Raw genomic sequence first — 19,729 nt, 5'->3', positions numbered from 1 at the left:
ATGGTCACATCTACCTTCGACAAGCTAGGAAATGCAACCCTACGATCTATCTAGAACTAGAATATTTGTGAATAGTCACAATCACTATGACAATTATCCTTGGGTCAATCAGGACTGACTGTACAGATGACTTTAGAGTTAGCTTCTCCTGAAGCACATGTACTTCCTTGGGAAGAGTATCCCTTAGCAAATATTAGGTAATACTAGGGAGTAATGGCTGCTAAATAGGCAACCAGTAATGCTTATTACAGAAGTTACACAGAGGCAAACTGATCTGAGACATCAAAGACGATAGAGAAAACAAGATCATGAACAGACTGGCAAAGGTTGAAGGAAAGAGAAGCAGCAGCTGTAGGATTGAAGCCATCCAAAAATCTGCACAGGAGGAAGGGTCCAGATGAAAATAGGCAGCAGGGCCAGCACATGAGTTAGCATCTTTGCTGCTACATTCCCCAGCCCAGTCACGGGAGCATAAAAATCACATCAGGAAGATATGAAGGGATAATGGATGATTTGAGGGAACTTGTGGCGGGGTCTTGGATCGTTAAGGAAGTTGAAGAGTTGAAGAAGTCAGGGGGTTCTCAAATGCGCAGAGAGGCCAAAGCTGTAATATAACCCAGAACCAGTCATATTTCTAAACTAGGTAAAGTCCTTGAGAAGTAACCTATAACAAAGACTTGTAACAAGTGGCACAGATGAAATGGAATCCAAACGATGGAAAATAGAGGACAACCAACATGAGGTACTGATACAAAGATGAAGCTTTCTGTCCCATGGGTCTACAGGTGTTACAGAAAGGAGGTCTCTGTGGGAGAGGAGAGTGTAAGTTTATGCTAGAGCCATGTTTCTACCCAGGGGAGGCAACAAAATGTAGAAGAAAGAACTATTCCAGACCAGCAGTCAGGAAACTCATGTTTGACTCCCAGCAGTGACCATAAATATGATACGGTCAAATCATCATAAACTTCTTTCAACTTGTCTCTTCAGCGAAGAAAGTGCATAATCATGCCTCCTCTACCTTCCTCAGAGCTTTATGTGAATCAGACGGGATAGGAAAGCCCTTTGATGCATGACAAAGCCCTAGATAAATGTATGTATGCAATTATAATAGAGATGTGGGTCAGTGGGAAGAGCTGAGGGTAGTTAGGATATAGGTGAGACTCTATCTCCAACTGAATAGGGCCTAGATGTAAAGACAGAGTGAAGATGAAGTGGAGCTATCAGTGGGCTGATAGGCAACGTCTAGTAAGTCAAGACTTGCAATTGCAAGGGATAGTAACCCAACTCAAATTGGCCTAAGAATAAAATAAAATGTATTGACTCACACAATAGAAATAATTGCAAGGGTAAAAAGGCTTCAAGTGTAGCAGGATTTAAGTGTTCAAGCGTTGTGGTTGGAAATCTGTCTCTCTGCATCTCTAGAGTCTGCCTTCCTCTGTGTTGGTTTCATTGTCAGGCAGGTTGTCCTCAAATAATGATAAAGATTGTCCCCAGCAGCTACCAGTTATGCTCCACTGGTTCAGTAATCCCAATAGAAAAAGACAGTGCCTTTTTCTCATTTCAACAAAAATCCTGAAGTAACTCTCATTATCTGGCCTGGATCATATGCTCCTCTCTGAATCAGTCACTATGACTGGCATCAATCCCAGCTGAATCACATGGACGTAGAATCGGGGAGAAATGCACACTGTGGGAGAACAAATGAAAACCACCCACATCCACCATTGGAAGTAGGTTTAAGAGGCTTGTTCCTGAAGTGACGATTGTGGAGAAGAGGACACAGGACAGAGGAGGGAAGAAAATCAAGGAAGGATTTGAGGCAGAGAGAGAGAAGCACTTACTGGAGAAGGCCAAGTTTACAAAGGGATTTACCAAGGGCACTCTGGAAGATGGGGAGGTGATATTTGTCAGTCAAAACAGTGAGGACATATTTAAGAATTTCCAAAGTGGCCCAATGCACTCTGAGAAACAGTAGTATGGGAGGCAAAAGCAGCTACAGTCACAGACTTTTGGTTAGTTCTTTGTTTGGTAGGTGGTTCTGTTTCTAACTGCTGGGGTAGGGAAGGGAGGAAAAAGACTGTGTCAGTCTTGAAGGACCTAGACTAATGCAGGAGACATGGACAGAGATCTCCAAAACACTGCCATAATTTTACAGCTTAATGAGTCTCAGTGGAAAAAGCAGCAAAGAAGTTATCACTAAATTTACTAAAGTTACAGCCTGCCAAAGAGAATGTGAAATGTGAGTGACACACACAGCATGCGATGTCCTGTCCACCCACCCACTGAACATAAAGGCCCACCCTGTCTTGCCTTTTTTCCACCCTCCTACATACACATTATACCTGCACACAGGCACATAACAGCAGGGAAGGATACTCTTGGAACATTGTTAGAATCATACTTTAGACCTCCCAGGTAGGTCACTCCCCTGAAATGAAAAGCTACCAGTTTCCCATTTTTTGAAGCTGGTGGAATAGGGCTGATTAAAGCTGACTTCATACTGAGCAAATACTTGTAAGAGGCAATTTAGTTCTGGATCCATCCTCTGTATCTTACAATTGCCTTCACCAGCACCCCTGATATTGGTACACTTCCAAGCATGTTCAAATGGAAGGGCCTCACCTCATGCAAATGGAGACATTAGCCCACTATGACCCTGGACTTAAAGGCTTAACTCCAACAGAGAATTGGAGCAGAGTTTACAGTGCCAGCTTAGTACTCGGATGGCCAGAATGAGTCTATGTTATGATTTAGAGTCTGAATCCCAGGAATGGATGTAAAGGGCAACTCAGAGAAGCTAATTCCTTCAGGAAAGAACATTCAGGATGCTTGAATTCTTACCTCATGAGCATGCTTCCTGTTACTCTGTCTTCTGCAGTTGTTACCAGGAAAGGCTCTCTGGTCACAAACCCTAGAGTTCTGATACTCTGTTGGCTCTAACATCCAAAACAGGTATCTTGGTTACAGGGCCCTGTCTACTCCCTAGTCAATAATGGTAATTACTGTACACAGTGCGGGGAGAGGTATTACTTTAAAAAGAAGCAGCACACAGACATAAATTATCATAAGACCCAGCAATTCCACTCCTAGGTACATACCCCCCAAAATGGAAAACAGGCACCAAATACTTGTACAGGAAAGTTCACAGCAGCATTAATCACAACAGTCAAAATGTGGAAACAATCTCAATGTCCATCAAAAGCTGAAAGGATAAATAAATTGTGGTCTATACACACAATGGAGTACTAGTCAGCCATAAAAAGGAATGAAGTACTGATACATGCAACAACACGGATGAACCTCAAAAACATTACACTAAGAGAAAGAAGCCAGGCACAAAAGGTCACATATTACATGATTCCATTTATATTAAATATCCAGATTAGGCAAATCCATAGACACAAAGAAGATTGGCTAGAGGGAGAGGGGAATGGGGAGCAACTGCTTAATGGGCATGGGGTTCTATTTTGGGGTAATGAAAATGTTTTGGAACTAACTGGACAGAGATGGTGATTGCACAATATTGTGAATGCACTAAATGCCACTGAATTGTTTACTTTAAATGATTAATTTTATGTCATATGAATCTGACACAAAAAAAAAGGGGGGGAGGGGGATACAGACTCAGCTGATATATACCTTTATCCTCTCACTCCTTCACTTCTACCTGAAGGTGTACATAGAAAGGTAAAGTATTGGCCATTATGTGACCATGAAGCAACCAATATTTGCCAAGAATGGCTGAGCATACAGATGTAAGTGGTGGGGAGGATAGTGGTAGAGCATGTGCTTTATCATGTGTGAGGTCCTGGGTTCAATCCTCAGTACCTCTGTTAATAAACAAACAAAAAAACAAACAAACATAATTACTCCCCCTCCAAACAAACCCAAAAACAAACAAACAAACAAAAAAAATAAAAGGAAGCTGGGTCTTTGAAATCATGAAGGAAACCACAGTATCATCAATTTTATTACGAGACAAATAAAACCCCTAGTTGAAGAAATAGCATAATCTTTGTTCTTTACAATTTCCTCTTTAAAGAATGACCTTAACATAAACTAAGAGAACAAATTCACACATGAGCCTTTGGTTAGATGTATTTGTTAGGTGTACTTTTGCTTAGGTGATTTCACCAGTTGCTGGGAAAATGCACTTTGCTGTATAGATCAACACTTACCATCTGTAAGCATTCCAAACAGGAAGATAATTAACACAAAATAGCATCACAAACATTAGGTACACAGATAATAACAAAAACAGAAAATAACAGTCTTTTCTACAAAGGCCATGGTTTACTCCTGGCCTGAATAAGCGTAATTGTTTATTCATTCAATATGTACTGACTACTTACTACGTGCCAGGCATCGAGCCAGGGATATGAGCCAGAATACTGCAGTGAGCAGGAAAGATAAGTCTCTGCCCTCATGGAGCTTACATTCTAGCAAGGGGAGAGACAGACAATAAACACGCGAGCGATCTCACATACACTGCGTGTTATTATCATGCATCCAGAGGAACACATTAGGCTTCCAACTCTCTGAAATAAGACTGGCTCTTAGCTCCTCCATCTGCGGTGTGGCATTGCAGGGTGCTCAGGTTCCTCAGTTACCAGGAGTCAGCAGCACTTTCAACTTGACAGCAACGGTCTCAGTTGTCAAAGATTTCTTTCTTATTTCCTTATTACCATTGCCGACATCATCCCTATGCTTCATCCTACTTCAGGAAAAATACACACCAAAGAAACATCTCGCCCTAAAGAATCCCACCCTTAAAAAGGGAAACACTAAACCAGAAGCAAAATCCATTATTGTTTCCAAGAGAAAGAGCCTACCAACAAAGCAAAGCCAACCTTTCCGGCAGAGGATAAGGGAAGAGGGGAGAGTTGGCACAGCATTCAGGTCTAAAATTTGTGTACAAGGAAAAATGCAAATAATCATGAAGTACAATATTTAACTCTAGCACCTGAAGAAAATATGCTAGACCAGTGCTGTTCAACAGAAATAAAATGCAAGCTACAAATGTAAGCAACATATGCAATTTAAAATTTTCTAACACCATATAAAAGAAATAAAAAGAAACAGGTGAAATTATCTTTAATAGTATATTTCCTCTAATTCAGCATATCTTCAGTACTATCTTTTCAACACATAATATAAAAATTATTAGTAAGATACTTTACAATCTTTATTTCCATACTGAATCGGCAAAATTTGGTATATGTCTTATATTTATAGTACATCTCAATTTGGACTAGAGACAGTTCAAGTACTTAATAGCTACAAATGGCTAATGGCTACTTTATTGAACAGGGCAGCCCTAGACAAAATACTCACTAAATTCCCTTTTCCAGGAAGATTAAAGCTAATGGCTCCCCAGAATTGGAGCTTCTAGACATCTCAAGAAGCTATATTCTGATACCCTCTACTGTTAGTCTTGGAAACACAGCCCTAGGTACCAAGAACCACAAGTAAATAAAATTAACTGATTAAGAAAAAAATATATATGCAATTCAGGCAGGAACAAAATGATATGCCTTGATGGAGAAAAAGACTATGTTCTCCTAGTGCCAATGCATCTGTCCATTCAGCCATTCAACATTTGTTGAGAGCCTACCATGTGCCAGAATTAATTCCGTATGCTAGTATCCTGCCCTTAGGGAGATTACAGTCTTTGGGGGGAAAGGCTGATAGACATAAATAATTAGATAAGAAATAAACAAGTTCATTGTAAATAGTAATTTTACTATGAAGAAAATAAAACAGGAAAATATCCTCATGAATTGGAGATTATTTTACATAGGGCAAAGAAGGCTTTTCTGAGAAAGTGGCATTTAAGCCAAGAATGAAATAAAGAGGACAAAAATGGAGAATGTTCTATGCAGAGAACACAGTTAGGGCAAAGACCTGAGGCAGGAAAAACCTTGGCATACTTGCAAAACAGAGAATGTCAATTGGTTAGAGAGCAGTTAGTTAACAGGGAGGATAGCAGATGTGGTTATAAAAGTAGTCAGGGGCCAGATCTCTTAGGACCTATAGAAAAGGGTAAGGAGTTTAGAATCTAGATATTCTGAGAAAAAGTCAATAAAGGGTTTTTTTTGGGGGGGAGGGGGTGTTAATATTGCTTGGAGTAGGCTGGTAGTGGTGGAAGTATAAGAGGTCATATTTAGAATATATTTTCAATTTATTAGCAAGTCCTGTCATCTCCACGTTCAAAATTAGATTATATAAATTAGATTATAGTTTGAATGTGACAGGACTTGCTGATGAATGGGACTTAGGATGAAAAAAAAGAAAGGATGGTCAACTACTCGACTTTGGACTTGAGCACACAAGTGAAATGGTGGTGCCATTTACTGAGATGGGGAGCTGAAACAGGAGCAAACCCTGCTCCTCCTCCTGTATTTCCAATCATGATAAATGTAACAACAATTCAGTCAAAAACCTGAGCTTCATCCAAGGCAAAGCCATATCCAAACAGTCACCAAATCCATTAACTTCATCTCCCCAAAGTTTCTCAAATCTGTTCCCTCCTTTCTATCTCCACTGACTTGGACAGGTCTTTAGACCAATTACTCACTAAGACTACTGACATTGCCTTAATCTCCAGGTTTAAACTCCAACCCAGCATCAAAGCTACAAATTGTTCCCCTACTTAAAATTCTCCAACAATCTTTTTGAAGAGCAATTTGGCAATATCTATACTTAAAATGGACTTGCCCTTTGATTGGCTATTTCTTTTACGATTCTACCCTATAGAAATGTTCAGAGAATGTGGATATAAGGGTAATTCATTGCAGCACTTTAACAGTGAAAAACTAGACACTACCTAAATGCTATTCAAGCAGGAAATTGTTACATAAACCATCATACAATCACATTATAAAATTCTACTTAGCCGTTATTTTAAAAAATGAAGCAGGTTTAAATACACTGATACAGAAAGATCTCCAAGATACTTCAAAAGCAAATGGCAATGTGTATATGATTGCACTTATTTGGTCTGGGATGATAACACCTTAAACTATCAACAATGGTTACGTCAGAGTAAGTGAGATAGGAGTGGGCTGGGTGGGGAGTTCTCACTTTTTACTATATAATATATGTATGTATATATACATATATATATATATATTTCTTATTGGATGACTTTTTAAGTAATCAATAAATTTATATAATAGTAACACCAACACCAACAAACTGTATGATCATCCTGTATATACATAACATGATTCAAGGCACTGTAGGACCCAGCACCAGCCTTCATTTCCAGATTAATTTCTCAGACTTATTTACATTAGGTAGGTGATAATGTACTTTTGTGTGATGGGAAACATCAGTTGATTGTTAAAACTGGGTTATGTACTAGACCTATGTGCTTTGCAACTGGAATAGGAAAGGCAGAAGGACACGATGCTCTTTCTGAAGAGATGCCAAGGTACTTGGTTCCTTCCCTTGAGGGCACAACAGAATTAGTCCATTCCTTTAGCTCTTCAAAGAAAGTAAAATTTCATGACTCTTACCCCTTCTCAACCCATTTGGCTTTACATGTTTCATAAATACCTGTACTTATCTTGTTTACAGTTTATTTTACCTTCATAATATAAAAAGCCAGCAGAAGAAAACAGTGAATTTAGTGTTATAGTTCCACTTCCTTTCTGAAAATATTCCTCATTTCTCCAAGAGACTTCTGGATTTTAAATAAAAAACAAAAAACAAAGTGATACTAGCCTAGCTCTGCTAGAGATAACACATGTGAAATAGCTTTGGTAGAAACAAAATGCTGAATTAATAGAAGATGGAATTATACCAATTCCTAAATTCTAAAGATTTTCATATCTGTGTTTTGATTGCCATTTCTTACTTTTTTTAAAACTCAGGAATAAGGAGAACAAGAAAGTATATATGTAAGTCTTTCTACTGTGGTCCTGGCTGGGAATCTAGGCATAGAGCCAACTGATAGAAAATAAACCGCTCTTCCCAATCTTGTTCCCATTCAGCATCTAATTCTCTCAAAACAACATCAAAAAGAGTTATGAAATACTCGATTATTTCTTCTTCAGTCATTGAGATTAGAAATGAAGTACCTTGGCAAGATAGGAAAAGAAAAACCTAATTAGTGTTTATTCTGTGGTTCATTATAAATCCTAAACCTGCACCTATAAGAATTCCTCAGTTAAAATATCCCTCACCTGGTTTGAATGGCTATAGCACATCAGAAGACTTTTTGTTGTAGTTGTTGTTTTGTTATTATTATTTGGCCTCATTTTAAAATGTATTACCTACTTCTTACATCCATAAAATATCAGAGCAGAAAGGAAACACTGATGATCCTACCACAATCCTCTCATTATTGACAGCTGAGAAACTGGCCCAGAAAGATTACATCAGATAATGGTGTCACAGTGCAAGTGTCTAGTTAACTGGAACTAGGACTAGAACGTCTCCTGACTTCCAGGCTATGCCAAATTGGATATTTTCTTTTTATCGCTTAAATTGGCACCTTAACATCCTTAAGGTGTTTTGGGAAAAGGGGGCAACTAAATAAGAAAAGGCTTCAACTTCAAGGGCAGATAGAATGAAAGGAGTTTTCCACTAGATACAAGGCCAGGATACAAGTGAGAGGAGAAAAAAGTTTCATTTAAAGCCACAGGTAACCTCCCATGCTGACTCCCAGAGGTGGAAAAATGGTTTCTTGGTTAGGGAAATATCTTGGTAGGCCCTTCGGATATGATAGGATCTTTTAAGGTCCTACTTGAAATAGAAAAAAAAAAAATTAAAAACTAAGTTATTTTCTCTAATACATTTATAATTTTCCAAGGCCTTTGGGGGGGGGGTGATAAGAGAAGGAAAAAGGAAGCTGAAATTTTAGCAAGGAAGGCAGGACTCTACTTGGGATGAAACATGTGAGAATGGCGAAGACACTGTTTAAGAACAAGGATGTATGCGATCCACTCATATTCCTTAACTATTCAATGCTGAGACAAAAACCGCTCTCATTGCCCATCCCCCTGCCCATGACTGCAAAAAGTTCCATGAAGATCTGCTACACAGACTTGTCTGGATGGTACTGTGAGAGTCAGTACAGGTGGTGCAGACGAGAGGGGAAGAAGCCAGGGAAGCAGGAAGGTTTCCTGAAATAAGGAGAACTTGGCCAGTGTAATGGCTAGGATACCAAATGAAAACATTTCAAGGAAAGGACTGGTTGACAGCATCAAATACTGAAGAGTAGCCAAAGAGACTGAGAAATAAAGGACTGCTGGTTGGATAATTAGGACTGGAGAAAGCTGTTTCAGTATAGTAACAGGGCATAACCTAGACTGCAAGAGGGAGATGACAGAAATATGCAACTAGTCTATACGAGTCTTTAAGAAGTTGGTAAGATAATGTATAGGAAAAACATAACCGTAGCTTTAAGAAGCAGAACATGCAAGTTAGATTCAAGAAAAAAAATAGCAAGAAACACGTAACCATTGAAATAAAGAGCCAACAGTTCACCTACAACTGCTTTAAAACTTAACATCTGATCACTATTTATTTAAATGAAATTCTAAACTATGAATATTTAGAAAACAATGTTTAAAAGTTGAATAGCTCCATGTGCACAAGGTACGTACATTAAGTCATTCTTAAGGCAACTTAGTGCCAGAAAAAGGTTAGACTACACACAACTGCATCTATTACTTGAAACATGACCAGTAAGAGAAAAAAATTCTGAAACTTTTTTTAAATGGGAAGAGTGTTCATTTTAATTATGCTCCAAGATGTTACAGAGCTAGAAATTAACAAATTTCAGTAAATACAAAATAGATTTACTGTCAATATTCTGTCATTAATACAACTCAGGTAAATAAAACATTACTTCACACAAGGCTCAGATGCTCCAAAATCTATTCTAACTTTATACATGTACTACAAAATGATAAATACTTAAAAATTACAATGCCATGGAAAATATTACAAAAAATACAATTGTTATAGACCCTTGTATGAAAGTTCTGCCTTAGGGAATAATACCATGCTACACGTCAGAACCAAAAAGAAACTATTTTCCTTGAGGTTACAGTGCTCAACAACATACTGGATACACTCTAAAATACCATGCCTGACAAGAATCAAAAGAGAGACAAACGCCTTCAATGAGGTTGAAAGAAGAAAAAAGAGAAAAGTAATCAATTGTTATATGCTAATTTCTGCTGGAATGGCCTGTTTAAACAATTTATAGCACTGTAGAAGAACGGAAAAAGAAGGGTACCAATCTCAGCTTTATATGAAGGATTTTCCAAATCAGCACAAACTCCGGCTATTCTAAAAGGTACTATTCCTCATGCTCTCCCCTCTTCAATCTTTTATGTGGACTCCTTATTCTATGTCCATGTTTCTTCTCTAATTTCTTCCTAAAGGCTTACCAAACACACTTTCTGTTTTCTATTATCCAACATACAAACCAAAAGACATTAAGCAAAACAACAGAATCTGTCAGTCAAGTCAGTTCTAAAGACACAAATTTTAGTTTAGATATTGATCATGAGATTTAGGCACAGCCATCCCTCTTCCACACACTCTCACCTCCCCCTGCATATTGACTCCACCCTCAATTGTAGGGCAACATGAAGCTTTAAGATTTTTTTCTCCTCATCAATGACTTGCCTGTTACCAAGCTGCTCGGTTGGCAGCAATGCCAGGAGTTGTTTTGAATGCGTGGTCAGAACAGACAAAAAGGACGTGATCAGTGAATTACTGTAACCTACCACAGTGGGCTTCTACAGGCGGACTAGAAGAATTGACCTTATAGACTTCTCACACTCATTTCAGAAGGGAGAAAAATGTGTCTTAAAAAGGAAAGGAAAAGATGAGATAAGGAAATACAGCAAAATATTAATACTGTAGTAATAGGGAAGGGAATGCTTATAGCCAACCTACCTTGTAAGGAAGTTTCTGGCATAAAAATCAACACTTTCTCTCCCGTTATTCTTTGCACAAGATTAACAGTTGCTTTACACCAAGAGGGGCAGAAAGCCACTTAAATACTTTTCTTCAAAGGTAGAGAAAATCTTTTTGAAATGAGCATTAGAGAAATGAGGAAAGGTAGGGAAAGCTCACTCAAAGAGGTCCTCAAACATGCGTTGTCCCATTGCTATGTATGCTTCCTTCTCCTCTGGTGTCATCTGGGCCACCAGCTCTGGCTTCTGGCTCACTTCGCTGTAGGAGAACGGACGGCCAGCCACCATGACAATGGGGTCATCTGCCACTTCCTCAAATTCATCGTCCTCCTCATCCTCTTCTCCATGATGCGCAGCCACAGCTGCTGGACGGGGTGGGGAGTCATCATCTGACTCACTGGTCTCACTCTCAGAGTCACTGCCATTGGCAGTGGTCACAGGGGCAGCCGCCCCCCCTAAGCCTGCTGTGGCAGAGGGGGTCTTCTTCTCATGAATGAGCAGTGCTCGCATGACCTCCTCATTATCATCCGGCCCTGCACGGCCTTCCTCACGCTCCTGAAATGAGTCTATATCCAGGCCACCTGCAAGGAAAAACCCAGAAAGTCAATATCCTTTAATATAAAAGGCACTCCTTTATAACTTATAAAATATATAATATTTTAATATATTATATTCAAATAAAGGATAATATTGTAAAATAACACAGACTTCACTGGTTCCATTTTTTGAGCGAGTGTCCATAAGATATTCAAAATGTTTCTCACCCACTGGAACTTAAGCAGCATAATGGTTTTAGGTACAGTTGATTCTTGAACAACGTGGCTTTAAACTGGGTCCACTTATACAAGGATTTTTTTTCCCTGTAGTAAATACTACAATACTACATGATCCATGGTTGGTTGAACCCGTGGATGTGGAGGAAACACAGATATGAGTTACACTCAGATTAACCCCTGCAATGTTCAAGGGTCAACTGTACATGGGTTTTAAGAGAAATAAAGCTCAGATTTGAATCCTGGTTCTTCCACAAGCAAGCTGTAACACTTTGGGCAAGTTATTTAGTCTCTAAACTTCTGTTTACTTTTACTGTAAATGAGGTGATAAAAGCATATACCTTCTAGGGCTCTGGATATGAAATAATCTCTATGAAGGACCAAGTCTGTAGCTGGTATAAAAGGAAATCAAAACAGGGCTCCTTACCTTGCTCAGAGTAAAAACCAAAAGCCTTACAATGGCCTATAAAGTCCTACACCATCTGGAACTCCTCCTGCCCACCTACTTATCTCTTCTCCTTCCCCTTGCTCATTCTGCTCCAGCCACTGTGACCTCCACGGTATTGTTTGTACACACCAAACACACCCCACACACCCCTACCTCAAGGCCTTTGCACTGCCTGTTTCCTTTGCCTGGGATATTTTTCCTCTAGATATCCATACAGATAACTCCTTTGTAACTTTCACATCTTTACTCCAGTTTCACCTTCTTTTAATTCACCCCCACCCATGTAATCTCAATGTTCTATTTTCCCCCCATAGCATTTACTTTCTAACATAATAATTTATGTCTATTTTCTTTGCCACCTACATTCCACAGATGTAGGTTCTCCACAACAGATATTTCTTTTTTTATTCAGTGATATAATATAGCCCATGTACACAGAATAGTGCCTATCACTTATTAGATACTGAATAAATATTTGATGAATAAATGGCAGTTTTATTTTCCTGAAGCAAACAAGTGTACTTTGAACTCTTTATAAAAAGAAATCCAGTATCAGAATCGAAACTTCTTCCACCACATACCTCCTATCATTGTATGCATATATTACAGATGACGATTTTAAGAAAAACATTTGTAATTGGTATTCTGAAAATAATACCAAACATAATGCCATTTAAAATACATAAAAGAATTAAAAGTTTTGATTGAAACCTGACTCCTTGATTCAAATCCTGACTCTGACATTTATTTAGCTGTATGATTTTGGCTAAGTTACTTCATCTTTTTCTGCTTCAATTTTCTCAAGTACAAAAAAGGGGGAAAAGTAGTATCTATCTCACTGGATTTCTGTGGGGATTTAGTGAGTGTCTGTGAAGGCATGGCACTTAGATTAGTGTTATCTATTATCATCAAGAGAAGACCCAGAAATGACCAATTTGGCCATGGATGAAGTGAAAGCATCCTCTCATTAATTCATCAGAATGAATCAGCTGTAACCTGGGACATTTTATAAAGTATAGAACTCCTAAGATGAGATATTTGGCAGATAAGAGAGAGAAAGGGAAACAGGAACTGAGAAGTTAAAAGTTTAGGTCAGAAACAATAGGCTTTTGATAACATGAATGTAAAAATGAGGATTAAAATAAAATCAACCATTTAAAAACACTGCCAAAGGCTCAACCTTCTTAGAGCCCTTAGTGTCAATGTCATATTTCAAGAGGAAAAAAAAAAGACAAGGAATGCAGACAAGACTCTAAGGCTTATATGCTTCTAAAAGAATTTTCCAAATAGCTTAATATTACCAATATAGTATTTTGATTAATGTCTAAAGTAAATATAAAATTAGGGAAAAAGCAATTTAGTTTTGTAAACTGAATGAAATCATCATATCTGAAAGATTTCTGACGGGTCTTGAGAAGTCTGGGGTAAAAAGGAACTGTTCTGTTATAGATGAAGACAGAAAACAAAAAATAAGGATAAATGAACAAATCTCTAGATGGCAAAGTAGAAACACTAGTTCTAGGAACAGTCTTATTTAATAGAGTTATAAATTACAAAGAAGATGCATAATGGGAAATTGTCAAGCTCACTGATGATGCTAAGCAATTCTGGGTGCTTAAAGGCCAAACTGATAGCAAAAATATATAGAAAAGCTGAAGGTCATGTAAGTGGGCAGAAAAGTGGCAGATCTTATTCAATGCTGGCAAGTGTAACCTGCCTATAGAAAAATAATCTAAAATATACTGAAAAACCTGATCTAAGCTATCAGCTAAAGGGCAGGAGAGAGTCTGAAGAAAATCCCTGCACATATTTCTTAAGTTGTTGGTCTTAATTATACTTGCAGAAAGAAAGCAACAGAGAAAGCATCAGGTGGAAAACAGAAGAATATCTGAAATAAAACTCAAATCATTAATGATAAATCCATGCATGAATAACACTCATTGTTCTGGTCACTAGGTCTTAAGTAAAGTATATTATGAATGGAGATGGTCCAGTAAAAGACAATGAAAATAAGACAAAAATTGTAGGTGGAGATGGCTTAGGGGAAGAGAACTATTTGCAAGGAAAGTAGAATCAAAAGGAATTAGAACTTTCAGTGTAGTAATGAGGACATGATTGAAGTCTATAAAATTCTGAAAGATACTAAAATAGTTTGAAGTCTGAGGAAAATTAAGTGTAGGGCAAATATGACTCACTTCACACATGCACTGGATAAAGCCTATTCAACTATCATAAAACGCAAAAGAGATAAATTTAGACTTAACAGCATATTCTACTTTATATAGAAGGAAACATTCATAAAACAGAATTGAGTAGACTAGATGACTTATTTAAAGCCCTAATAATTCAAATTCTATCATTCTAGGAACTGTAAACATTGAATGTTAAGCTTATGAGCCTAATTGTATATAATATTGGCTAATAATAGTTTTATTTTATTCGATTTTATTCCTAAGTTAATAGGAAAAAAACACTTCGTTGCTTCAAGAACAGGAAAGAAGCCAAACTGGGGAAAACAAGCCTATTAAATAGCTGATAGCCTAACTACTAGGTAATCTGAAACAACTTGAATCAAAATAACTAAATATCACAGCCATGCTAATCAGTGGGAAGGAGGGGAGAGCGAAGTATGGTTGCCAAGGAAAAGTTCTTTTCTGACTAGAATTAAAACACCAAAGAGAATCACACTAGAAGTAGTACCTGCTTTTATCATTGCTACCGAACTCCACACTACTTTCACAGTTCTTAGCATACACAGTAAAGAAATGCTAATAATGAGGGGAAAGAGGTTAGAAGTAAGGCTAAAAGATAAGTAGTTTTCAGTTACTGATGATTCTTTAGCATTAAAGAACCATACTCAGGAATGATACACAATCTAGGAACAGGGGTGCATAGATTCTAATGCGGATGAAATCTAACCAGAGGTACAGACTCCTTGTTCCACTGTTTCCCAGTTTCGGAGTAATCTTTGTCCAGTTTTAGCCCTCCATTTTCTATATAGTCCTAAACCATTATCACCCAAAGTCTTTGTATCCAGTAATTTGAGACTAAAATTTAAAAAGTAAAATCATGCAGTTCTCAAACTTCTGATTATTATGCAATTCGTAACCTCTTAACCCTCAGGGCTCAGAGATTTCTAAAATCTTCTAGTATAAAGTTCTACCAGTCTTCTTGGATAGTGAGAATCCTTGTCCTCTACTCATGTGGTTTCTTTCTATATATTTCAAGTAGCACAAACCCCTTGGTATTTATGAGGAGACAACATAAGAAGTTTGGACTAGTATATAGCTATCGCTCCTAATTCAAAGAAATAAAAATGCACATAAGTCAGGGCAACAGAAGGTTAAAGAAGAGGTGAATTTGGCCTCTTTGAACACAACAACACTTTTTCAAGAAATTAAGATCAAGAAATGACAGTTATTCAAGTCTAAAAACAGAGATTTAAAAAGCTATCTGTTATTTCAACTAAGTTGAGGATAATACAAGTATACTGGTTGGTTTTATTGCTTATTGCTCCGTTTCTTACTTCCGGCTATAATGCAATTGTTTTGTAAAACAGATACACTGGATTTCCAATAAAACTAAGAACTGCCCAGGCAATTTTCTACTGAACCCAAGACATATTCATTTTATTGACTTCTCCTCTTACCTTCCTTCATCTCTTCAGAACTATACGCCCCTTGGACAGTGCTCTCTCTTAACCAAATGGGTCTCTCTTTGGCAGATTTCCCCTCCAGTGAGGCTCGATGAAGATCTTCTTGGTCATCCATGTTAATGACAACATTCTGAGTGTATAAGTCCTCATAAGAGGGACCTTTGGTGGCCCACGCTTCCCGGTGGTGCCCACCTGCCAGGCCAGCAGCTCCAGCAGTAGTTGCTGCACGGTCCTTGCTATATAAAAATTAGATTGGAGGAGAGAAGGAAGAAGAAGAATTTAAATCTTGGTGCTAGAAAAGGGCAGCTGGGGAAGCAGTTCCTGAAGTATTACATATAAATGCTATCCAGCAATCATGCACATATGCTTTACCAATTCTGAGAATCCGTTCTTATACCTCAGGGTGAAAGTTACATGGGATAGAAGAACACATCATACTTATATTTAAGCTCCTCAAACATTGGATCCTCTGGTGTGTATAAATGATTGAGGCTGTAGAAATTAAGATGTTTCAATAAATCTATTTAGAAAGAGCAGAGAATGATATGGTAACATAATCTACTTAAAGACACTAGTCTGGCAAAAATCTCTCCTGGTAACATCTTTCACAAGTATTTTTTAAAAACAAAACAAAACAAAACAAAAAACCAAAACAAAACACATGTTATATTTTAAAAAGCATCCTCTCAGCTAAACAAAGAAGAATTCATAGTTCTGTGGGCTTTCCCCTTTCTTTTGTGTGCTGAGAAGCCAGAAAAGTATTCTACAAAGCCAGATTTCAACTCAGAATTAATGTTCTGTTACTCACTAAATAAGGCATACCCTAATGCATAGACTAGCCTCTTTTCTATCAAGTTGTTTACCATCTCTGCACCTATGCTGACTCTCTGTATCCATCTCCAACCATTATTTCTACCTCACAGCAACCATGATCTATTTCTGAATCTATTTTGTTTTACTTTTACCTCTACTGCCCATGATCTTTTCAGTCTGTTCCTGGCAGGATCATTCTTTATCTTTCTCTAGTCACTTGTGTCCTAATCTCTATGAATTAAGTCAAGTTTTCAGTCTTGCTGCTGCTCCCTGTTTTATCTGCTTGTTTCACTTTCAATCTGCTCCACGTTCCTTTGAATATACTCGATTTTCCGTGTGTCTAAGCTCACACCTTGTCTTTCTCTGCCTGCTACTAATGCTTTCTATATCAACTTCTAGGTATGACTCTACTTCCCCTTCTGTTTAGATAGCCATGTTTTATTCCATAAACTATCTTCCTGTTCCATGAACTACCTGCTAACGTAGTGCCTGAACTATATCTTTCTCCATACCTTCTACTGTATTCTTTTCCATGCCTACTGACTGATTCTCTTGGCCTTATGTTTCTCCTTTACTTCTCTACCATTTTTTCCCCTAAATCTTTTCCATGGATTCTGGACTGTTTCCTGTTTAGTGCCCCATCTCATTTTGAGCCTAGACAATACTTCTTCATTTTTCTTTAAGTTCTGTTCCACTTCTCTCAGAAACCATTCACTATTTTTTCTTCTCTTTGGTCCTACTTCATTTCTGCTTATTCCATTGCTTTCATTTCTTCCTGGCCCACTTATATCTACTTGAGTTTTCAATCTCACGTTTAGTTGAGATTTCTCTGATGTATCTGATTGGCCCATCACAACTCTCCCTGCGAACACTGTGTTTCTGGAAGTACTCTTGGATGCTTATCGCATTCCTCCTGTTCTGCTTCAGGACCACTGCCACTTTTGCTATCAAAAAAATGCACTCTCTCCAGTTGTTCAAACCATGCTGATCTGGTCATTTAATCCATGCCTTCCAGCTACCCTACCCAGGGCTGCTCTATAAACCATTCTTCCCTATAGCTTTCTTATCAGTTATTTGCTCACCCACTCTGAGTCTAGGCCTATAAAGTATCTCCCTGTACCCAATCCATACATTTGTCTTGCTGTATTTTAAAGTTTTATGCTACAGTTACAAATACGCGGTTTCTCTCTACTTTTTATTCCTTTCTGCATTCATCTAATGTTACTTTTTGCATTATTTACTATGTTTGTCTCAATTTAATCCATATCTGTCCCTAAGTCATTCTTTTTCTACCTTCCATATTGTTTTCTAAAAGGCTGTGTTGCTGCCTTCACTGTAGCGTATGGCTTACTTTGGTGTAAGTAGTCTTTCTGAATTTTGGTCTCCCTCAAGCATTCAGTTTTCTCGTCTCTCTTGGCCTGATCTGTGTTTTCATGTTTCTGTGCTCACTGTATATTCTGAGTCTCTTCTCTCTCACCCAGTTGTCTCCTTGACTCCTTTTAATGTCTTTTCTATCATCAGCCGATGTCCTTATCTTGCTGTGCTGAGCCTGTTCTGTTTGCCTGTTTGCCCTCACACACGTCTCCCCGAGCTAGCCAGATGCCTTTTCTGTCTCACTCCACCTACTCAATGTTTCTCTCGGTCTGACCTGGCCAACTACATCCTGTCCTTATCTGTCTCTCCTTCATCCAGGATCTTAAGTGATTCACTCGCCCTTTCTGAAGTTATTGTTTCTCTGTATCATCTTGACCATATAGTTTTCAACTATGCTGGGTCTTTAGCATTAACTCTTAAGACTATCTTCTGAGGGTTGGCAAGTGTTCAGTACTTTGAGGAGAAAAGAACAAGAACAGAGTAAAAGAACACAACAATTCAATTAAATGTTAGCATGAGACTACTTTTAAAAAGTCTGTTGTTTTCAGTACTCCATTACAGAAACTCAAGATTAGTTTTATTCCAGTTTGAGGCAGGAAAGATTTGACCAAAAGTCAAACAAATTTTTAAATTTAGAAGAATTTTTTAAAAGACATTTGTACCCATGTAGAGTTGACGTCCAGCCTTTATTTCTACCTTCACCACGGATACAAATTAAATTATCAGCAAATGTGACACTAAAGAAAATCTAGATGAGAGATACCAAAGTTCACTTCTTTCACATATTTAAATTTCTTCTATGGAGAGAATGTACACATTGTACTTAAAGATGACAAAAGTGACAATTCAGTTGAATCTTTTTACATTATTTAAGAAATTTAAGAACTTTTAAAAGATATAACTCTTACTCAGGGGTGAGGGAGGAATATTATTTCAAAACTAAATTTTTTAAGATTTTTAAGGTGAGTGTTAAATAAGGGATGATGGAAAAGGAGAGGTTACTGGCAAGGAATTCCATTTAAGAAAGATAGGAAGACTTTAAATGTCATCAGTGGGTTGACTTGCTGAAAGGCTGGAACTGCCCATAGCTCTTGGGTTAAATCTACTGACAGTTCTGCAGAGGCAGCCTCTGGTTCCTGATCTGGGGATAAGGTAGAATTTAATTATTTGCGGATCAGTAACCAGACAAAGATGCCACATTGGGGGTAGGGTAGGATGAAGGTGGCCCCCTGAGAAAGTTTTCTTCCATCTTCAAGTAGGACACAAGGAAGGGATGGTCCCATTTTCTGCAACTGAACATTTTCATCTACATGTGATATCTAGAAAGACATGGCCATCTTGGGCTAGCTCCCCTCATGGTCCCAAGAGGACAACCAACAGGCTGAGTTCAGCAAAGTGAGCATGGAACAAATGTTGATCCTTGAAGATGTAACTGAGCTGTGAAATTAATCCTAGTTGTGCTACCTCAGGACTTCTGGTCACCCTAGAAGGTTTTTCTTACTGTTCAAGCTATTTCTAGTGGGTTTTCTATTATCATGAAGGCATCTTAACTGACACAGATACTAGGAAAAAAAAAATCATGATAACCTGAACAGGTACAAAACTTTCTGTATAACTGGATTGTTTTTAACGACCAAAAAGAAATTCAATTTGCTCAGGACTGCCCAGAACTAGCTTTTCTGAAACATCAGTACCAGAGGGCAGAAAATACTAAGAGGGTTCCCAA

General features: G+C 38.0%; 1 protein-coding gene across 3 annotated transcripts in view; it reads right to left on the bottom strand.

The window, feature by feature from the left end:
• Positions 1–3,939: 3,939 nt before the first annotated feature.
• The window catches only part of GTF2E1 (general transcription factor IIE subunit 1), a 36,213-nt gene continuing 20,423 nt past the window's right edge, over positions 3,940–19,729 (bottom strand). For all 3 annotated transcript variants that reach the window (XM_010970868.3, XM_045507193.2, XM_010970869.3), the window contains exons 4-5: positions 15,811–16,052; positions 3,940–11,521 (exon numbers count right to left, since the gene is read on the bottom strand). In XM_010970868.3, coding sequence (XP_010969170.1) covers positions 11,097–11,521; positions 15,811–16,052 — 667 coding nt within the window. In that variant the 3' untranslated portion in view covers positions 3,940–11,096. The remainder of the gene's footprint in view (positions 11,522–15,810; positions 16,053–19,729) is intronic.

This window comes from Camelus bactrianus, chromosome 1 (genome assembly GCF_048773025.1).
Source record: "Camelus bactrianus isolate YW-2024 breed Bactrian camel chromosome 1, ASM4877302v1, whole genome shotgun sequence".
NCBI classification, from domain to species: Eukaryota; Metazoa; Chordata; class Mammalia; order Artiodactyla; family Camelidae; genus Camelus; species Camelus bactrianus.
The sequence above is the reverse complement of the archived record's forward strand: the minus strand, read 5'-3'. Positions and strand labels throughout refer to the sequence as shown.